Below are 19,240 nucleotides of genomic sequence, written 5' to 3'. Positions count from 1 at the left end.
ATGTTTTAAAAGCCATCTGTATCCAAAACAATCCAGCTATTGCTGTGCATTGGCTCAGCTCATAGTAAGTGCTCAATGTCGCAAACAAAAAACATGCATTTTTTTTTCATCAGATACAATGGTTTCTACAATAACATTGGGCTCCGAGCCATAGTTCTCTGAGACTGGACTTTGTTGAAAATTATGGTGTTCAAAGATTAGTAAGGGATTGGAACAGGTCCTTAATGGGAATCTCAGATGGCTGGAGATTTCTGGAGGGTGGAGAGTGGTAATGGAGGTCTAGCAGCCTCAGCCACCTGTAATTCTGGGCTGTATGTCTGGGGTCTTGAATGCTGCAAGGATCTCTAAAATGTTCAGTGATCATATTCATAATCATAATCTACCCTAAAAAAAGATAAAGTTGGATCCAATTGAATTGCTGCTAGATTTCTCAAGAGATGGCAGCTCGTTTGGGGCAGTCACACCACCAGAGCCATTGAGCCCTTCTAAGACCCATGGGCTAGAGGGAGAAGGCGAAACAGACTCCAGCAGAGCGTGGAAATGCACGGCCCCTTGGGGAGCTGGCATTTTTGTGCTTGTCTTCCCTGTGTGAACCCTGAGGAAGATGCTCTGTGTCCTCTTTCAAATCTCCCTTGGAGGGCTGCTCGCTCACAGCTCCTTTCTTCTCCCAGCACATCCTTCTTTCCCTGTGAAGACCGCGATTACCTAGCTGGTATCTTCCACCCCCGCTAATTGTCTGTTTGCCCCCACAGAATCTGTACCAGAACAGGTTTTTAGGCCTGGCCGCCATGGCGTCTCCATCTAGAAACTCCCAGAATCGACGCCGGTGCAAGGAGCCACTCCGTCACAGCTACAACCCCGGCCAGTTCCACAGCATGGCCATTCGGAACGGCCCCCACGGCACCGTCACCATCCCCCGCTCCACCAGTGACACCGACCTGGTCACCTCAGACAGCCGCTCCACACTCATGGTCAGCAGCTCCTACTACTCCATAGGGCACTCACAGGACCTGGTGATCCACTGGGACATCAAGGAGGAGGTGGACGCTGGAGACTGGATCGGCATGTATCTCATCGGTGAGTGTTCACTTTTACATATGCTTTCATATTTCAACAAACTCTATACTTTAAGGTGCACGATTTGCAATCACATGTGTTACACACCAAATTCTAACACCGCAGACCAAGCACCGAGGCTTCTCCTGCTATCTCCATTCAGTGGAAGAAAATCCTAAGATAGAAAGGCCAGATGTGGTTGACCACGAATGTCATTACCATTTGCAAGTATAGAAGCCCTTCTGCTTATGAATAATAAATATCCAAAGCTTGTTCTCAAGTCCATATGTTCAGAAGACCAAAGCAACACCATACACACAACCGATATATGCCCGTATCCGTGGAGGGACTTTCACTCTGTTGCCAACAGAATCATACGCCTCTTCTTACCTGCTCATTCAACATTCTTACTACCTTGTATTCAAAAGACGTAACTGGATTCAACGTACGGTGAGAGCAAGCACACCACAGGCTGAGGAAGAGAGTGATGGCTGAGAGGAAAAAGCACAGGCCCTTGTCCTGCAGAAAACAGAACTCATGAATTTGAAATCACCCGAGAAATGGATTCGATCTATTGTACGTGATAGAGTCGGGTGTGGTGGAAATTGGTGCATTTATGCTGGTTAATCAGCAAGCGAAGGTGTGGTGGCTGAGGAGTCTTTAGAGTCAGGCATCCAGTCCGAGGGAGGCCAAGCCTTCTGCCTTCAGTCTGTGCGAGGAGCAATTCACACATTCAGACATACGATGCCTGAGTTAACATCATGGAATATCACAGAAACCAATGGATTGTTAGGAGTATTTTACAATCTGAACCATTTTTCTGATAAAATAAAGAGGATCTTATCTGACTAGCTGTCAGAGAAATCTTTTTAGCTCTCTGGTTTTGCAGTCAGTTTGCCTGGGATATTTACAATATACACATTATTGCAAAGATGAAGAAATGCAAGTTTTGAAATTGGTACACATATCGTGGTTACTGGCTAAATTGGACTTAGGTAAAATTTAATTTGCTGAAAAAAAATAGTTCTTGAATAAAATTGTTTGGATACCATCGATTTAAAACAGAGCTTGCAAAATAAGAGCCCACCAACATCTTTTGGGTCCATATTGTTTTGAATTTGATTGGTTATCAACATTGAAAAATGTAGAGATTTCATATCGAAATCAAATTTCTAGCTTCTTTCACAAAGCCCTCCACTTGGCAGACTGAGCCTGCAATTCCACTCGGCTTAAGTCTGCTAAAGTTAAGCATTAACTGCCTCGTGTATGGTCTGTACCCTTCAGTTTTGCCACAGTCGCTCTGCCACCATCACTACTTTTGTTATGAATGTCACTTGTTTAGCACCTTAGGCCATTAGATTTTTGGCCCCAGATCTAGTGTTGAAGCAACTCTTTAAAGCTGAAGCTTCCTGCAGTGGTGAGTTCTGATGCCACCCATTCCCAGGTCAGGGATCCATTGGAGGAGGAGCATGTATTGGGGGAAAGGTGGGACACCAAAGAACATTCATCCAAAGTGAAGGAATGGACAGGTCTGAAGCTCAGCTCTAGATCTGGGTGGCGGTGGAAGTTGGGGTCATTGGCACCCCGAGAGTTGATGAGGTCACTGTGGACTGTGTAGGAAACAGTGCCAGAAAGCCTCCATCAGAGAGGGGACAGAGGAGGCTGTCAGAGAGGAGGCGGAGGAGGGATGGAGACTTCAGACCAAACTGGGAGACCACGTCACAAAAGTCAAGAGAAGGTGGTGGAGGAAGGAAGGAGTGGTCAGCACCATCGGATGTCGTGAAACTCTGGGAATGAATCATATCTGGTGTTAACATGACATTTTGACTAAGACAAAAGTAAACACAGTTCATCATCTTAGAATCTTAACTTGACAGTTTGTTCTTCTCATAGTAGCTGCACATATATAACTGTGAAGCTATTTAATGCAAAACGCCAACACTTTCAGCAACATAGCATTTCAGAAATAATTTCCAAATCCAAAATTATCTGCGAGTCTTAAGAGTTCATAATTTGTAGGTCCTTCGTAATGTATCTGTCAGATTTGCGGTGCCTTGCCAAAGATCGAATCACTGATGTAGGCCTCAAATTATAGAGGTGATGATTTAATTTAACCTGTCGTTTCACCACGGAAGTAATGCCAGTGCAGTGGCTCCCAAGCCCACACAGCTGCCTGGCCCGTTGTCACACCCCATGCTGCCCATGGGAACATCTCAGCACATCCTGGTGCAGTGTCAGCTAGGGACCATTCCCCATCAGTAGACAACGAAAATGCCCACATGAGGCCAGGTTTGCGATGCTTTCATTCTGACCTATGAGGCTCCTCAGGCAAACATGACTTTTCTTCTGCCGTAGAGAGAATGAGGCATCTGGATAGGCACCTGGATGTGGAGAGAGGTGTGTGGCATCTCATTGACCCAAGCGCTGTCCTTAGCTAGGAACCCAGTAAGGGGGCAGTGACAGTAGCATCATTGCTATTATTATCAGTGAAATCCCATTTGGCTGCCCTCCCTTAGGGAGTGGTTCATGTGCTCGATGCAGAGTAATGAAGGAGTCTCCCTCCTAGTGACACCAAAGGGGGAAGATCACGTGGTTTCAGTGACACCTTGACCTCATTAGATCATACCTTGCCACTGGCCACATGTGTGCCCCCAGCCAGGTACTGTTGTCAGAGCTCCAGATTTCCCATCTCCAAAATAGAAGGGAAAACATGACTTTCTTCTCAGGATCATCGAGCAGAATTGATGAGCCACTGCACATTTACTGCCTGTTGATCAATACTTCACGTCTTGATCTACCCGGTTAGGGAGCTCTATTTTCTGGATGTGTGATACCAAATTACCTTAACTCCCAGAATTTGTTCAGCCTCGCCTTCACCCTTAGGTGGGTTCTCCATCATTTTAGTTGTACATCATAGAAAGGCTTCTTACCAAACTGGCAGGAACCTGGAAAGAGATTTTAAAGGTCAGTAAACGGGAAGAAGGTTATCATTTGGTCAAAAACAAGTACATACAGGCATATTTGCTAGAAATCAGCATTTCCAGGAAATAGTTCTGCAGTTATTCATTTGGTAATGCCTACTTGACTTTGGCAAGTAAAATCTAATTATTTATGAATTCTTCACTTAGGGTGAAAGATTCAGCAATGCCCATGGCTTATTCACATGAAGGGAACAGTATTGTATAAGTGGGTTAGGAGACATAAGTTGAAGGATACAATTAATATCTCTAGTCATCAGAATGCTTAGTTAATGAAAATGTATCCATTCAAGTATTTTTCACCTCTTCATCTCACATTCCATGTTAAAATAATATTTAAATTTTATATTTATTTTTAAAATTTTTTAATTTAAATTCAGTCTGCCAGCACATAGTATAACACCCAGTGCTCATCCCATCAAGTGCCCTCCTCAATGCCCATCACCCAGTTACCCCATCCCCCCACCCACCTCCCCTTCTGCATCCCTTTGTTTCCCAAAGTTAGGAATCTCTCAGGGTTTGTCTCCCTCTCTATTTTTTCCCTCCTTACTCAGTTCCCTTCCTTTCCCCTATAATCCTTTTCACTATTTCCTATATTCCCTATATGAGTGAAACCATATGATGATTGTCCTTCCCCAGTTGACTTACTTCACTCAGCATAATACCCTCCAGTTCCATCCACATCAAAGCAAAGGGTGGGTATACATCCTTTCTAATGGCTGAGTCAGATCCCATTGTATATATAGACCACATCTATCCATCATCTGTTGAAGGACATTGCGGCTCCTTCCACAGTTTGGCTATTGTGGACATTGCTGCTATAAACATCGGGGTGCAGGTGTCCCAGCATTTCACTATATCAGCATCTTTGGGGTAAATCCCCAGCAGTGCAACTGCTGGGTCGTAGGGCAGGTCTATTTTTAACCCTTTGAGGAACCTCCACACAGTTCTCCAGAGTGGCTGCACCAGTTCACATTCCCACCAACAGTGCAGGAGGGTTCCCCTTTCTCCGCATCCTCTCCAACATTTGTGGTTTCTGCCTTGTTAATTTTCCCCATTCTCACTGGGGTGAGGTGGCATCTCATTGTGGTTTTGATTTGTATTTCCCTGATGGCAAGTTGATGCAGAGCATTTTCTCATATGCATGTTGGCCATGTCTGTGTCTTCCTCTGTGAGATTTCTCTTCATGTCTTTTGCCCATTTCATGATTGGATTGTTTGTTTCTTTGCTGTTGAGTTTAATAAGTTCTTTATAGATCTTGGAAACTAGCCCTTTATCTGATACGTCATTTGCAAATATCTTCTCCCATTCTGTAGGTTGTCTTGTAGTTTTGTTGACTGTTTCTTTTGCTGTGCAGAAGCTTTTTAATCTTGATTAAGTCCCAATAGTTCATTTTTGCTTCTGTTTCCCTTGCCTTCGTGGATGTATCTTGCAAGAAGTTGCTGTGGCCAAGTTCAAAAAGGGTGTTGCCTGTGTTCTTTTCTAGGATTTTGATGGAATCTTGTCTCACATTTAGATCTTTCATCCATATTGAGTTTATCTTCGTGTCTGGTGTAAGAGAATGGTCTAGTTTCATTCTTCTGCACGTGGCTATCCCATTTTCCCAGCACTATTAATTGAAGAGACTGTCCTTTTTCCAATGGATAGTCTTTCCTGTTTTGTGGAATATTAGTTGACCATAGAGTTGAGGGCCTATTTCTGGGTTATCTATTCTGTTCCATTGATCTATGTGTCTGTTTTTGTGCCAGTACCACATTCTCTTGATGATCACAGCTTTGTAACACAGCTTGAAATCCAGCATTGTGATGCCCCCAGCTCTGGTTTTCTTTTTCAATATTCTCCTTGCTATTCAGGGTCTTTTCTGATTCCACAAAAATCTTAAGATGATTTGTCCTAACTCTGTGAGGAAAGTACATGGTATTTTGATAGGGATTGCATTGAGCATGTAAATTGCCCTGGGTAGCATTGACATTTCCACAATATTAATTCTTCCAATCCATGAACATGGAATGTTTTCCCATCTCTTTATGTCTTCCTCAATTTCTTTCAGAAGTGTTCTGTAGTTTTTAGGGTACAGATCCTTTACCTCTTTGGTTAGGTTTATTCCTAGGTATCTTATGGTTTTGGGTGCAGTTTTAAATGGGATTGATCCTTCATTTCTCTTTAGTCTCATTGTTAGTGTATAGAAATGCCACTGGTTTCTGGGCATTGAGTTTGTATCCTGCCACACTGCCGAATTGCTGTATGAGTTCTGGCGATCTTGGGGTGGAGACTGGGTTTTCTACATACAGTATCATGTCATCTGCGAAGAGGGAGAGTTTGAATTCTTTGCCAATTTGAATGCCTTTTATTTCTTTTTGTTGTCTGATTGCTGAGGCTAGGACTTCTAGTACTATGTTGAATAGCAGTGGTGAGAGTAGACATCCCTGTCGTGTTCCTAGTCTTAGAGGAAAGGCTCAGTTTTTCCCCATTGAGAATGATTTTTGCTGGGGGCTTTTCATAAATGGTTTTTATGATATTGAAGAATGTTCCCTCTATCCCTACACTCTGAAGAGTTTTAATCAGGAAGTCAAATGCTCTGTCTGCATCTATTGAGAGGATCATATAGTTTTTGTTTTTTCTCTTGTTGATTTGATCTCTTACTTTGTTTTACAAATGTTGAACCACCCTTGCATCCCAGGGATAAATCCCACTTGGTCATGGTGAATAATCCTCTTAATCTACTGTTGGATCCTATTGGCTAGTATCTTGGTAAGAATTTTTGCACCTATGTTCATCAGGGATATTGGTCTATAATTCTTCTTTTTGGTGAGGTCTTTGACTGATTTGGGGATCAAGGTAATGTTGACCTCATAGAATGAGTTTGGAAGTATTCCCTCCTTCCCTATCCTTTGAAACAGCTTTAGTAGGATAGGTATTATTTCTTCTTTAAATGTTTGGTAGAATTCCACTGGGAAGCCATCTGGCCCTGGACTTTTGTGTCTTGGGAGGTTTTTGATGACTGCTTCAATTTCCTCACTGGTTATTGGCCTGTTCAGGTTTTCTATTTCCTCCTGTTCCAGTTTTGATAATTTGTAGGTTTCCAAAAATACACACATTTCTTCTAGATTGCCTAATTTTGGGGATATAGTTGCTCATAATACATTTTTTAAATCACTTATATTTCCTTGATATTGGTTGTGATCTCTCCTCTTTAGTTCATGGTTTTATTAATTTGAGTCTTCTCTCTCTCTCTCTCTCTCTCTCTCTCTCTCTTTAAATAAGGCTGGCTAGGAGTTTATCTATCTTATTAGTTCTTTCAAAGAACCAGTTCCTGGTTTTGCTGATCCGTTGTACAGTTCCTCTGGTCTCTATTTCATTGAGCTCTGCTCTAATCTTTATAATCTCTCTTCTTCTGCTTGGTTTAGGCTTTATTTGCTGTTCTTTCTCCAATTCCTTTAGGTGAGAGGTTAGCTTGTATATTTGTTTTTTTCCAATTTTTTGAGGGAGGCTTCTATTGCAATGTATTTCCCTCTTAGGGCTGCTTTTGCTGTACCCCAAAGATTTTTGAATGGTTGTATTTTCATTTTCATTGGTTTCCATGAATCTTTCTAATTCTTTCTAATTTACTGGTTGACCCAGTCATCTTTTAGCAGGATGCCCTTTAACCTCCATGTGTTTGAGTTTCTTCCAAATTTCTTTTTGTGATTGAGTTCTGGTTTCAAAGCATTGTGGTCTGAAAATATGCAGGGGACAATCCCAATCTTTTGGTATTGGTTGAGACCTGATTTGTGACCCAGTATGTGATCTATTCTGGAGAAAGTTCCATGTGCATTTGAGAAGAATGTGTATTCAGTTGCATTAGGATGTAATGTTCGTTATATATCTGTGAAATCTATTTGGTCCCATGTTATCATTCAAAGCCCTTGTTTCTTTGGTGATGTTCTGCTTAGAAGATCTATCTTTTGCTGAGAGTGCCATGTTGAAGTCTCCTACTATTAATGTATTATCTATATATCTCTTTACTTTATTAATTGATGGATATACTTGGCAGCTCCCACATTCAGGGCATAAATATTCATGATTGTTAGGTCTTCTTGTTGGATAGACCCTTTAAGTATGATATAGTGTCCCTCTTCATCTCTTATGACAGTCTTTGGGATAAACTCTAATTTATCTGATAAGAGGATTGCTACCTCAGCTTTCTTTTGAGGACCATTTGAATGGCAAATGATTCTCCACCCCTTCAGTCTGGAGGTGTCCTTAGGTCTAAAATTAGTCTCTTGTAGACAGCATATAAATGGGTCTTGCTTTTTTATCCAGTCCAAAACCCTGCGTCTTTTGATGGGATCGTTTAGCCCATTCATGTTTAGAGTAACTATTGAGAGATACGAATTTAGTGTCGTCATATTACCTATACAGTCCCTGTTTTTGTGGATTGTTTCTATGGGCTTCCTCTTTCTTTTATGGAGTCCCCCTTAATATTTCTTGCAGAGCTGGTTTCATGGTGACATACTCTTTCAGTTTCTGTCTATCTTGGAAGCTCTTTATCTCTCCTTCTATTCTGAATGAGAGCCTTGCTGGATAAACTATTCTTGACTGCATGTTCTTCTCATTTAGGACCCTGTATATATCATACCAGCCCTTTCTGGCCTGCCAGGTCTCTGTGGTGAGGTCTGCTGTTAATCTGGTATTTCTCCCTGTATAATTTAAGGATCTATTACCTCAAACTTCTTTAAGAATGTTCTCTTTATCCTTGAAATTTGCAAGTTTCACTATAAATGTTGAGGTGTTGAATGGTTCTTGTTGATTTGGGCGGGAGGTCTTCTCTATCTCTTGGATCTGGATGCCTGTTTCCTTCCCCAGATTTGGGAAGTTCTCAGCTATGATTTGTTCAAATATACTTTGTGGTCCTCTCTCATCTCTTCTGGAATCCCAATAAGACAAATATTCTTCCTTCTCAAGCTATCATTTATTTCCCTAAGCCTTTCCTCATGCATTCTTAATTGTTTTTCTCTTTTTTCCTCAGCTTCCTTCCTTTCCATCAACTTATCTTCTTAACTCACTCTCTCTCCTACCTCATTAACCCTAGAAGTTAGAGTATCAAGTTTAGACTTCATCTCATTTAAAATATTTTTTAATTTTGGCCTTATTAGGTCTTAAGTTTTCAGTAAGAGAATCTCTAGAGTCCTTTATGCTTTTTACCAGAGGCACCAATAATTTTATAATTGTACTTCTGAATTGTATCTCTGACACGATATTTAAATCCATGTCCAGCAATTCTGTGGCATGGAGTATTATTTCTGGTTCTTTCTTTTGTAGTGAATTCTTCTTTCTAGTCATTTTGTCCAGTGCAGAGTGACTGTATGAGTGAGCAGAGTCAAAAATATCATCCACAACCTAAGTAAAATACACCCTAGACAATTCCAAAGGCATTAGAGACAAAAACATAAAAGAAAAAGAACAGAACAAAATAAAACAAAAGGACCACTAAAGTGGAAAACAAATTTTAAAACAAAATTGTAAGAGTAAAAAAACAAAGAAAAAAGGGGGGTGATGAGGAAGTAGTGGTTGAGAGAGAATATAGTCTCCCCAAGGGGACCTAGAAGGTGATCCTCTTGGTTCTGGTGTATTTTGTTCTGTATGTTAGAAGATGCTCAATTCCAAATTTATATAAACCAGCAAAACTTATATAGAGACCCGACATCTACCACAAAAACCTAAACAAGAGGGGGACAGAATGGGAAGGAAGAGAGAATATATTCTCACAGAATGAAGTAACACAGTGTTCCACTTGGTTCTGGGTGTATTTTGGTCCATGTGTTAGAAGTACTAACATCCACCATTATAAAATAAGACAAGACAGAAAAAACAAAAAGCAAAAACCCATAACTCATATCTACCAAAACTAAATTGAATACATTGAAGGGAATCCAAAAATGAAGATTATATCTAAAACATGTATTTGTAGAAATGTGAAAGTTAAGAAGGAAAAAGCTTGAAAATGAAGAGTTGGTAAAATATAGTAGTTAAGGTAGGAAAAGAGAAAAAAATACTGGAAATTTTTAACCTGAAATATAAATGAATTGTAATGAAAAAAGCCTCTAGTTCTATATACTATTTTCCCTCAGTCCTGGGGCTTCCCAGTGCTACTTGTTCAGTAGTCTTGCTCTTCCCTTGTTCTTCCAGCTGGTCTTCTGCAGGAGGGGTCTGCTGCGCTGATTCTCAGGTGTCAGTGCCTGGGTGGAGATGCCCGGCCCCTTGCCCAGGTGCCAGGCTCAGGATGAGCTGTTTATCCTGTGAGGCGTTTGCTCCCTAGGGACCCTGCCTCTCCCAGGTGAAAGGCAAAAAGGAGAGAAAAAATGGCGGCAGCCAAATCTTCAGCTCCAGAGCTAAGAGCTCCCCTCAAGTACGGAACAGCAGTCTCCCAGGCCACACTGCTTACATGCTCCTGGGGCAGGTGCAGGTGCACTGATCTGCACAGATTACAGGGCGCCCAGTGGCGTGAGAGTTCTCATTATCCTGTGCCCTCTTGGGGTCCACTTCTCCTGAAGGGAACGGAGGACAGCTGCCTTTGTCTGTTGCTGGGCTCTAGGGTCAAGGGAGCTCTGGTGCCGGTCTGTGGAACCAGTGGCTTCTCCCAAATGCCCTGGGAGGGTTGCCCAGGAGGGTTGCTGTATTCCAGCCCTTTACCACAATCTGACTGCAGTTTAAGGTGAGTTTTCTCCTGGTGCCACTATTCTTATTGTGTCTCCGGGAATATTGAGGCTTCACTGCCCCTCCGGCCTTTCAGCCCTTTTTCCCTGCTGAGCACTTATCAGTCAGGGAAGACTCAGATGTGGATTTTTAAAGTTCCAGCTTGTCCAGAGCTCGGCTTTCATGCCCAGGCTTGTTGTCGCTGGCCTTTCAGTGGCTTCCTACAGCTCCACTTCCAGGCCCAGCTTGTCAGGGCTCTGTTGTCCCACCAGCTTGCCTGGCTTCCTGCAGCTCCCCTCCCCACCTTCTCAGGTTGAATTTGTAGGTGCTCAGGATGTTTTTAAAGTTATCTAGGTAAGTTTGTGGGACCAGATAAATTGAGGACCCCTACTCTTCTACCAGCTTTCCTCCTCTTCCCCAATATTTAAAAATTTTAAACTCTTTTCAGGATTATCAATTTAAAAAAAAATAGCCCTTCCTTTGACTCTCTTGGAGGCAGCCCCTATTAAAACTTCTTAAATATGAAATAAATATGTAATTAAAATTATGAAAATATAATTGAATAAATGAAGTACATATACCATGCTCATAATTTGCAAAGCTAGCTTTTGTATTAATTTAAAATTTGAATTTTAACAAATCATATCATTATCACATGCTATACCATACTATATCTATACCACACTAGAATTTGCTCAGTAATTTGAAACATGATGGAAATTGAGTGCATTCATTCTTTCAAAACTCAACAAACCAAGAGGTGATGACGGAGAGCAAAATTAAAATTAAAAGTTCTTTAAAATAACATCATTGAAGAATTCCCCATAAACTGGTGCCTGGGAACATATATTCTCTTTCATACTTTCCAGATTTCTCCTCCTGAGTGAGGTTAGAGATTATGGTCTGTATCAGATTAATTCCTTGGAATTTTTTGAGGCATCTTCTGTGACCAATACCTGCTCAGTGTTTGTGAATTGTCCATGTATGATCATAAAGAAAGTGTATTTTTGCTATAAATAGTGTTTGCACTATTTATTATCTATCTAAAGATAATTTTATATATACAGAGAGAATATATATATAGATATTGAAATCTATATGCAATAGAGAGAGATGGAATGATTTTATATATATAATGTATATATAATATATATAAAAATATATACATTTTATATAAAATGTGCCAACTGAAACTTCTGCATCCTGAGGCGGTGTCCTCACTTTGCCCAGTTCCATGGTAGCTGAGGTAGCAATGGCGACAGTTTCCAAGAACCATGTAGAGCAAGGACACAATTCTTACATGTACACATTTCAGTTCACAGGGCACCTGACATATCAGGACTCTCTCTCTCCCTCTCCTGTGCATTTAATATGTAGAAAGTTTAATCATGTATATTCTAATCATGTATATTCTCTTTTGATTTTTGAATGGAGCATATCAAAAATTGCTAGTAAAAATTTTTTTAATTTTAATCTTATCTATTTTTACCTTCACTTCTGTAGATTTTATGCTTTGTATATCTTGATGTGAATTACCAAGTACATAAGTGTTCATGAGCTTTTCCTTCTATAATTTCTTAGTTTATTATTACAGATCTGTCTGTGTTCCTTGTGCTGCTCTTTGCCTTGAATTCTGTTTTTTTTTTTAAACTATTTAAGATTAGTCTCTGTTTTATTCTGCTTCATGTTTGCTTGACCTTTACTTTCAAACTTTGTCATTTTTTCAATGTAGCCATTTGTGTGTTCTTTTATATTCTGATCAAAGAGTCGCTGGCTTTTAATTGGCCAGAATAGCACATTTACATGATTGTATTTACTATTATATTAAGACTTATTTTTACCATATTTCTTCATATTCTTTACTTACTGCATTTTTTTCTTTTGTTTTTTTCTTTCCATCAGATAGATCTATCAATTTAAAAATTATATTCTTATTGTTCTTATGATGAATGCTTTTAATCATAGACCAGATGTCCTTAATCAAGGGTATATTTCCTCCCATTTGCTTATCAGAAGGCATGAGTTCCTCGAGAAGTGGAAACCAGGTTGCATTTTCTTTGTTGGGCTTAAGAGATGTAGGTAGTGGATCAGTTCTTTGTAACTGATTCTGTGCTCACTTGTCCATCTTGCTCTCAACAGCAATAGTCTTTTTGTTGTACACTTTTCTATTATAGATTAGGGCATAGAAAGCCTGGCTTCAGTTTTCATCTTGAAGACAAAGCAACAGAAGTACATTTCATGTTTCTCAGGTGTACTGTTTCTATAAAACCTCACTAGAACTTTCTGATCCAAATTTTTAACAACCTGCAAAGATCTTTTCTCTATTATAGACTGTGGAATAGGAAGTCGGATCCTACACACTAGAAGAAATAAATATCATTCAGCAAATACAATCTTTTTTGAGGAACTTAATACATCTCTATATGTTCTGTACAAAATGAGTAATGACAAAAACTTTAAATAGTACTGGCGTAAGCTAATGTTTCAGGCTATTATTAATGGTTTTGCACATTAATCATAGAGCTTTGCCATAGAAGGCCTCATTGTTAGCCTCGAATATAAACAGAAATATCTACTTCCTAGTGATGTCTGACACTGTTCTAAGACCACCACCTGGATTCATTCATTCAGTCTTCACAACACACTTTTGAGGTTTATATTGATACTATACCTATGTTGTAGTGAGGACCCAAAGACACAGGGATTAAATAAGATGCCTAATATCACATACTTACTAAGGTAGCCTAGCCTCCCTGCCTCGAGGGACTGTAAATATCCCTGTAATCACACAAACATTGCTCCCATAAAAAGACTTCCCCCATGACAAAGAATATGGAATAAAGAACCTTGGGACATAGGACCCAGGGGTTGCCAATCCTCAGGGTGGCAAAGAGCTTGGCTGGGGCCCCAACATCCATTTCAGTCCTCTTCTCTTCTCCAGTGACTTCTCCTAGTGCAGAATCTGGTCCTGAAAATTTATATGTCTCAGACTCCTGTGCAACTACCTTCCAGATGCACACTGGTCCCTTTGTCAGGTGCACTTGTACAAGATGGGGAAGGGGGAAGCAAACCCCGGGATTCCTTCTACTGGTTAGCGTGTGGCTGCCTCAGGCATGGCTTTGAGAAATTCAGCCTTCTACTGCTGTGCCCTGCTGTCCTCTCACTCACTTCATGGGCAGTGTGGCGGCCGCAGGTACTCATCTTGCCACGGGCTGGTCGCTCTCTGTGAGTGGGGCAGCAGCCTCCTGCCCTCCTGTGTGCTGGCCACAGCTGCTCTATGAGATTCTTGAACTTAGTTCCCATGAGGCCTCTCTGAGTGAGGCATAAGCAGGGCCTTGGACTTATTCTGTTATTCTAGTGCTGTTCCCAAAGGCCCAGACTAGAGTCCATCTCTTCCAAAACTGAATTCTCTGCATTAAATCCCCTTCTGCATGAATAATCTGGACCAATTTTGTTTTTCTGCATCTGACCCCCATAATACACTTGGATTTCCAAGTGAAGATCAGTAAGTTTTCTAACAATTGGCAATAAATGACTTTGGGGAAGGAGTTAACCTCTCATCACAGATGGTCCAGGCAAGAATATAGACTATTCTATTTTCTTGTGTGGTATTTGTTATAAAGTATTATCAGCGTTAAGAGAATGTGCTGCTTATCAGGACTAATTGACTGTCTCTTAAAATATGTGTGTTTAAACGTGTACAGCGACATGTATCTTATTCTCTTTAAGATGTGTTATCTCGCCATCCTTGTTAGTCTTTTCTGATTCTTCCCGCCTACACACCCCATCCTTTTCTCATTTGTGCCCCATGCTTCCTTGATATTTAACCCATCCTTATGCTTACTGTAATCCATTGAAATTGCCCATTTTCTTAAATAAATCCCCAAATCTATTAGAAACTTCTGAAGAACATAGGCCATATCTTGTTCACCAGTGTGTCCCCACAGTTTAGCACAGTGGCTGGAGAAAATATTACACAATTGTTTAATGAATGAATGAACATCCCCTTTCTAGGTATTATTTATGTGAAACCTGATTGTAACTGTTAGAATGAATATTCTAGTGATCAGAGTGGAGAGATTCAAGTAAATACCTCTCCTTAGAGAATTGGCATAATGAGGAGAATCTCTATCTGGATGCGAGACTCGTTATATCTGTGGTGAAGACCCAGGGAGCTAGGAAAATATTATGCCTTTTTTGCAGCAATGCAATTACTGTAAAAGACATATTATGCAATCATCTTAGTAACCCAACCAGGGCTCTGAACACACACTGTGAATATTAAGACTGACAAATTTTGCAACCAACTGATTTTCCAAGAGATACAAAGAGTTGCTGCCATTAATGAAGCAGAGATGGTGTTGCTTTGCCCAACCATCTTTGCCAAAGAAGAGACAGCCAACAATGTGCGATCAACATGGCATGTCACAAGCACATTGACCAGTTATCTCATTTAATCCTCCAGTAGTGGGTCCCAGTTATTAGGTCTCTGGCTCCCACTTTGCCGGTGAGGACCTGAAGAGGTAGACGTGATGCCATTGGTACACAGCACAAAGGGCCTTGCAAGCTGGGTCCTTTAGCTACAAGCCTTGCCCTCTTTGCATCTCATTCTAGCCTGTTCTCCCAGTCTAGACAGATGCAGAACATGTTCCCAAGGACATCTTAGCTGCAAAAGGATAACCATGACCTAGTTCCTTTCTGCAGAGCTAGGGTTTGGGGCCCTCCCTGAGGAGCCCCTGAGTTCTCCTTATTCCTTGTGTCACTGTGCTGGATTTGGGGTCTCAAACATGGTTTTCCCATGTTTGAGTCTGGTCTGGTTAGCCTCAGACCCATCTAGCTCAAGTGGTTACTTTCTGGTGAAGTGGAAACTGTCAGGGACCCATAGATGATCAAAATAAAACTCATAACCCTGTCTTATGCTGCACTGAAAACATGAGGAGTAGAACCAGAGAGGAAGCAGTCAGCTGGGACTTTGGAGATCTGTCCTCTCCAGAATGCTGGATCCCTCCCTGGACACCAGCTTTAAGAAGGATACTGAGGGATCCCTGGGTGGCGCAGCGGTTTGGTGCCTGCCTTGGCCCAGGGCGCGATCCTGGAGACCCGGGATCGAGTCCCATGTCAGGCTCCCGGTGCATGGAGCCTGCTTCTCTCTCTGCCTGTGTCTTTGCCTCTCTCTCTCTCTGTGACTATCATAAATAAATAAAAATTAAAAAAAAAGAAGGATACTGACAGTTGTAATGTGATGAACAAAGAAAGAGCAGGAAAGGAAAAATACACAGTCCCCCACAGGCTCGTCTCAGTGCCTCCATGCAGCAGACTCTCCCTCAACTTGGGTGCTGGACACCATGTCAGGGCCTCTCCCTCCTCCACACAAACACCCTCATCTCTACGCTATGGCTTCTTTATCCCTCAGTGCTTCCCTGAGGCCCTGGTGACCTCCTTCCTTGAAACCCTGTCAGAGCACCCTGTTCTTTTCCTTCTGATTCCTTACCACAGGTTGTATTAATACCTTTATTTCTTTTCCTGGTGTTTTAAAATCCATCTTCAATTATTTGTAAACTTTAGTTCAAAAAGGACCATTTTAGTTTGGCCCAACACCATGGTTCCTGCATTTTCCCTCGCATGACAGATGGTTGGATCTCAACAAGTATCTGTTGAATGAACAAATGAATGTATGATTGCATGAAGAAATGGGTGGATAAATTCATGGATGAGTCCCAGATTTTAAAGGATGATAACAGATACTTAGGCTGGAGAAGAGATGCTACAGGGTGGGGTCTAGAGGACTGGGACCCAAAAGAAAGTGTGATTGAATGTTTTCTTTATGGCTCATTCACAGACCCAAATAGAGACAGTAACTGAAAGCTTTAGGAGGAAGATTTTCACACGCAGATTTCACACATGTAAGGGCTATTCAAAAGTGAAATGGACTGCCATAGAAACATATTTTTCTGGAAGTGTTCACGAACCAGCTAGATGATCTAAGAAGTACTGCAGAGTACAGAGGAGATTCCTGCATTATGAAGGGGTTGGTTCAGAGGGTACATGAGGATACTTCTAACTCTCTGACTCTGATTCCAGGGTGCTTTCTCTTCTGTTGAGTTGGAGGTAGTATTAATATTTTTTGCTCTTTTTCTTGTTTCCCTAAATATACTGTTAGCTGATATATTTTTCTATTCTGCTTTCTTTCTTTCCTGGGAATATAGATGAGGTCTTGTCAGAAAACTTTTTGGACTATAAGAACCGTGGAGTCAATGGTTCTCATCGGGGCCAGATCATCTGGAAGATTGATGCCAGCTCTTACTTTGTGGAACGTGAGTACCTTTTCCATTACTGTTGCTCAGGAAAAAGCAGAGTTCAACTGCTTTGTTCTTTGTTACGCTGCATTGCCTTCCCTTAGAAAGTTGCCATGTAAGAAAGCAATAGATTTATGAAATGCTTAAAAATAGTGAGAAGTGAGCTCTAGAGCAGTTGGGCAACGGCCATCCAAACCAGCCTGGGGGGCCATTCATTTCAAAGAGAAGTTTGGCTCATGGTCATTCATAGGCCTCTGGATTCAAGACCTTTTGGCTTGGATCTCTTAACTTTCACTTTGTGGCTCCTCCAGGTACTCTCTAACTTTGCAATAGTTGCCTCTGCTGTATCTTATCATCCAGTGTGGGCTTTGCCTGAGCCAGTTCTTCAAGGCTCTCTGCTCATGGTCTCATCGTGTTGGGAATATTCCATGCTTCACTGTGATCTTTTACTCTGGCCACAGTTCCCTGGGATGCAGATGATACATTACTACCACCAACCGTTTCTTTGATTCTTGATATACTGACGTTTCTGGGTATATAAACTTGTCTTCATGTATTTTAGTGGGATGTTTTCTAAAACTATCTGCTATCTTTGAAAAAGAATCATTTTTACAGTTAAGGAAGGGTTCTTTTCATAGGTCCCCATACTGGTACATTTCCCATCACATGAGGAAATAGCCATGTAGGCCTCATGTTTACCAGCTGAAGGAATGCACAGATTGCCCTTATCTATAGGTCCCTCCCATCCCACTTGGTACTGGAGAGTGCTAAATTGCAAATCCCTTCCTGCATCTTCTTGTTCATAGCAGAGATTCAGTCAGTGTAACACTTCTGAAAGGCAATGATGAAATACTCCCTTGTTTCAACTGTCCAGTTCTCAGAGGAAAAGATATGTGACCAGGAACCTAAAGTTGTCTATTATCATTTGACTCAGGGTTCAAGAAAAACTATTTGCTTTCTATATGCTCTATATACTCATGTTTTGCTCCCATTTTTATTCGCTCTCATTTCCACTCATTCACTCAATAAGCATTTTAAAAGACCTTCTATATTTCAAAGATCAGAGATTTGAAAATGAAAGATCTGGTGTCTGCCTGCTAGAAGTTCATAATGTCTCTCCTCTTGGAAATGATACAAATGCTATATAGCATCAAATGTAGATACTATCAGATGTAGAGGGGACATGATTTTATGAGATGCGGTTGGCCCTTGACTTTGGTTTAGTCATAATGAAGTTCCCAACAAGAGACTCCCTTTTTCTTAATATTTATCTCCCTGACTCTAGATTTTCTCCTCCTAATCCATTTTGCATGCTGCTGCCAGACAAAACACCTTAAACCCAACTCTGATACTGTTTGCCGAAAAGACTCATGGCTCTGCTCTCTGACTACCTTAGCTGGAACTTCTTTGCCCTGCTGCCAAGACCAAACAAGACCCACCCTCATCCTTCAACCCTACTTCTTCATCTTCCCCAGCATGCTCTCCTTTGCCCAAGTCATGCCAAATATTCCCCATTCCACAAATATTTATCATTTATCATAAAGGACATAGGGGGTTTGGGGATAAAGATGGGTTCCAGCAGGTGGTACCAAATTTGACTTCCCAAATGCCAATAATAACAAGAAAGGTAAACATTTGCATTAGTAATGAATATTAGACACAATAGCTGACTGTATACCCCAATATACATTGGACGTTGTGTGGAGAGGCCTTCTTTACTGTACATCTGTTTTCTTCTTGGAGTTCTAACTAATTGAGAAAGACACCATTTAGGGTCAAAATGTAGTATCAAGTCAAAATGGTGTAGGAATGAGCACATCCTACAAGTTTTGTCTTCATATATACAATATTGTCATAATTGAGAGAAAGTGTATTCAAACTTGGTTAAGTAGTAGTGCCCTAGAATGAACAAATAGCTTGCCAAGTCATATTCAAAATAGCTAAAAATTGAACACTTTAGAAAAATGACATTTTACAAATGTCCTGGTGCAAACTTGAGAAGATCTCACTCAGCAGTATACCTGTTGGACTAGCAGTATCTCAGTGCTTTGGACAAATGGATGACAGTGAAATTGAGAAGATGGATTTTATATTTTGCAAATACATCAAACTAGTGTTCAATATACAAACAATGTGTTATTCTGTACAAATGTAATATAATTTGTCAAAGGCTAACAATTTATCAAGAAAACTCTTAAGTTTGCAAATGATTGGAATATTAACTCAGGGCACACA

At 40.9% G+C, this 19,240-nt stretch overlaps 1 protein-coding gene across 3 annotated transcripts in view; it reads left to right on the top strand.

Moving 5' to 3' along the window:
* The window catches only part of HECW1 (HECT, C2 and WW domain containing E3 ubiquitin protein ligase 1), a 440,242-nt gene that overhangs the window by 190,340 nt on the left and 230,662 nt on the right, over positions 1–19,240 (top strand). For all 3 annotated transcript variants that reach the window (XM_038562644.1, XM_038562645.1, XM_038562646.1), the window contains 2 exons: positions 753–1,077; positions 16,916–17,023. In XM_038562644.1, the coding sequence (XP_038418572.1) occupies positions 753–1,077; positions 16,916–17,023 (433 nt within the window). The remainder of the gene's footprint in view (positions 1–752; positions 1,078–16,915; positions 17,024–19,240) is intronic.

The sequence above is a fragment of the Canis lupus genome, chromosome 18, assembly GCF_011100685.1.
Source record: "Canis lupus familiaris isolate Mischka breed German Shepherd chromosome 18, alternate assembly UU_Cfam_GSD_1.0, whole genome shotgun sequence".
Lineage (NCBI taxonomy): Eukaryota > Metazoa > Chordata > Mammalia > Carnivora > Canidae > Canis > Canis lupus.
This window is presented reverse-complemented; position numbering and strand designations above follow the sequence as displayed.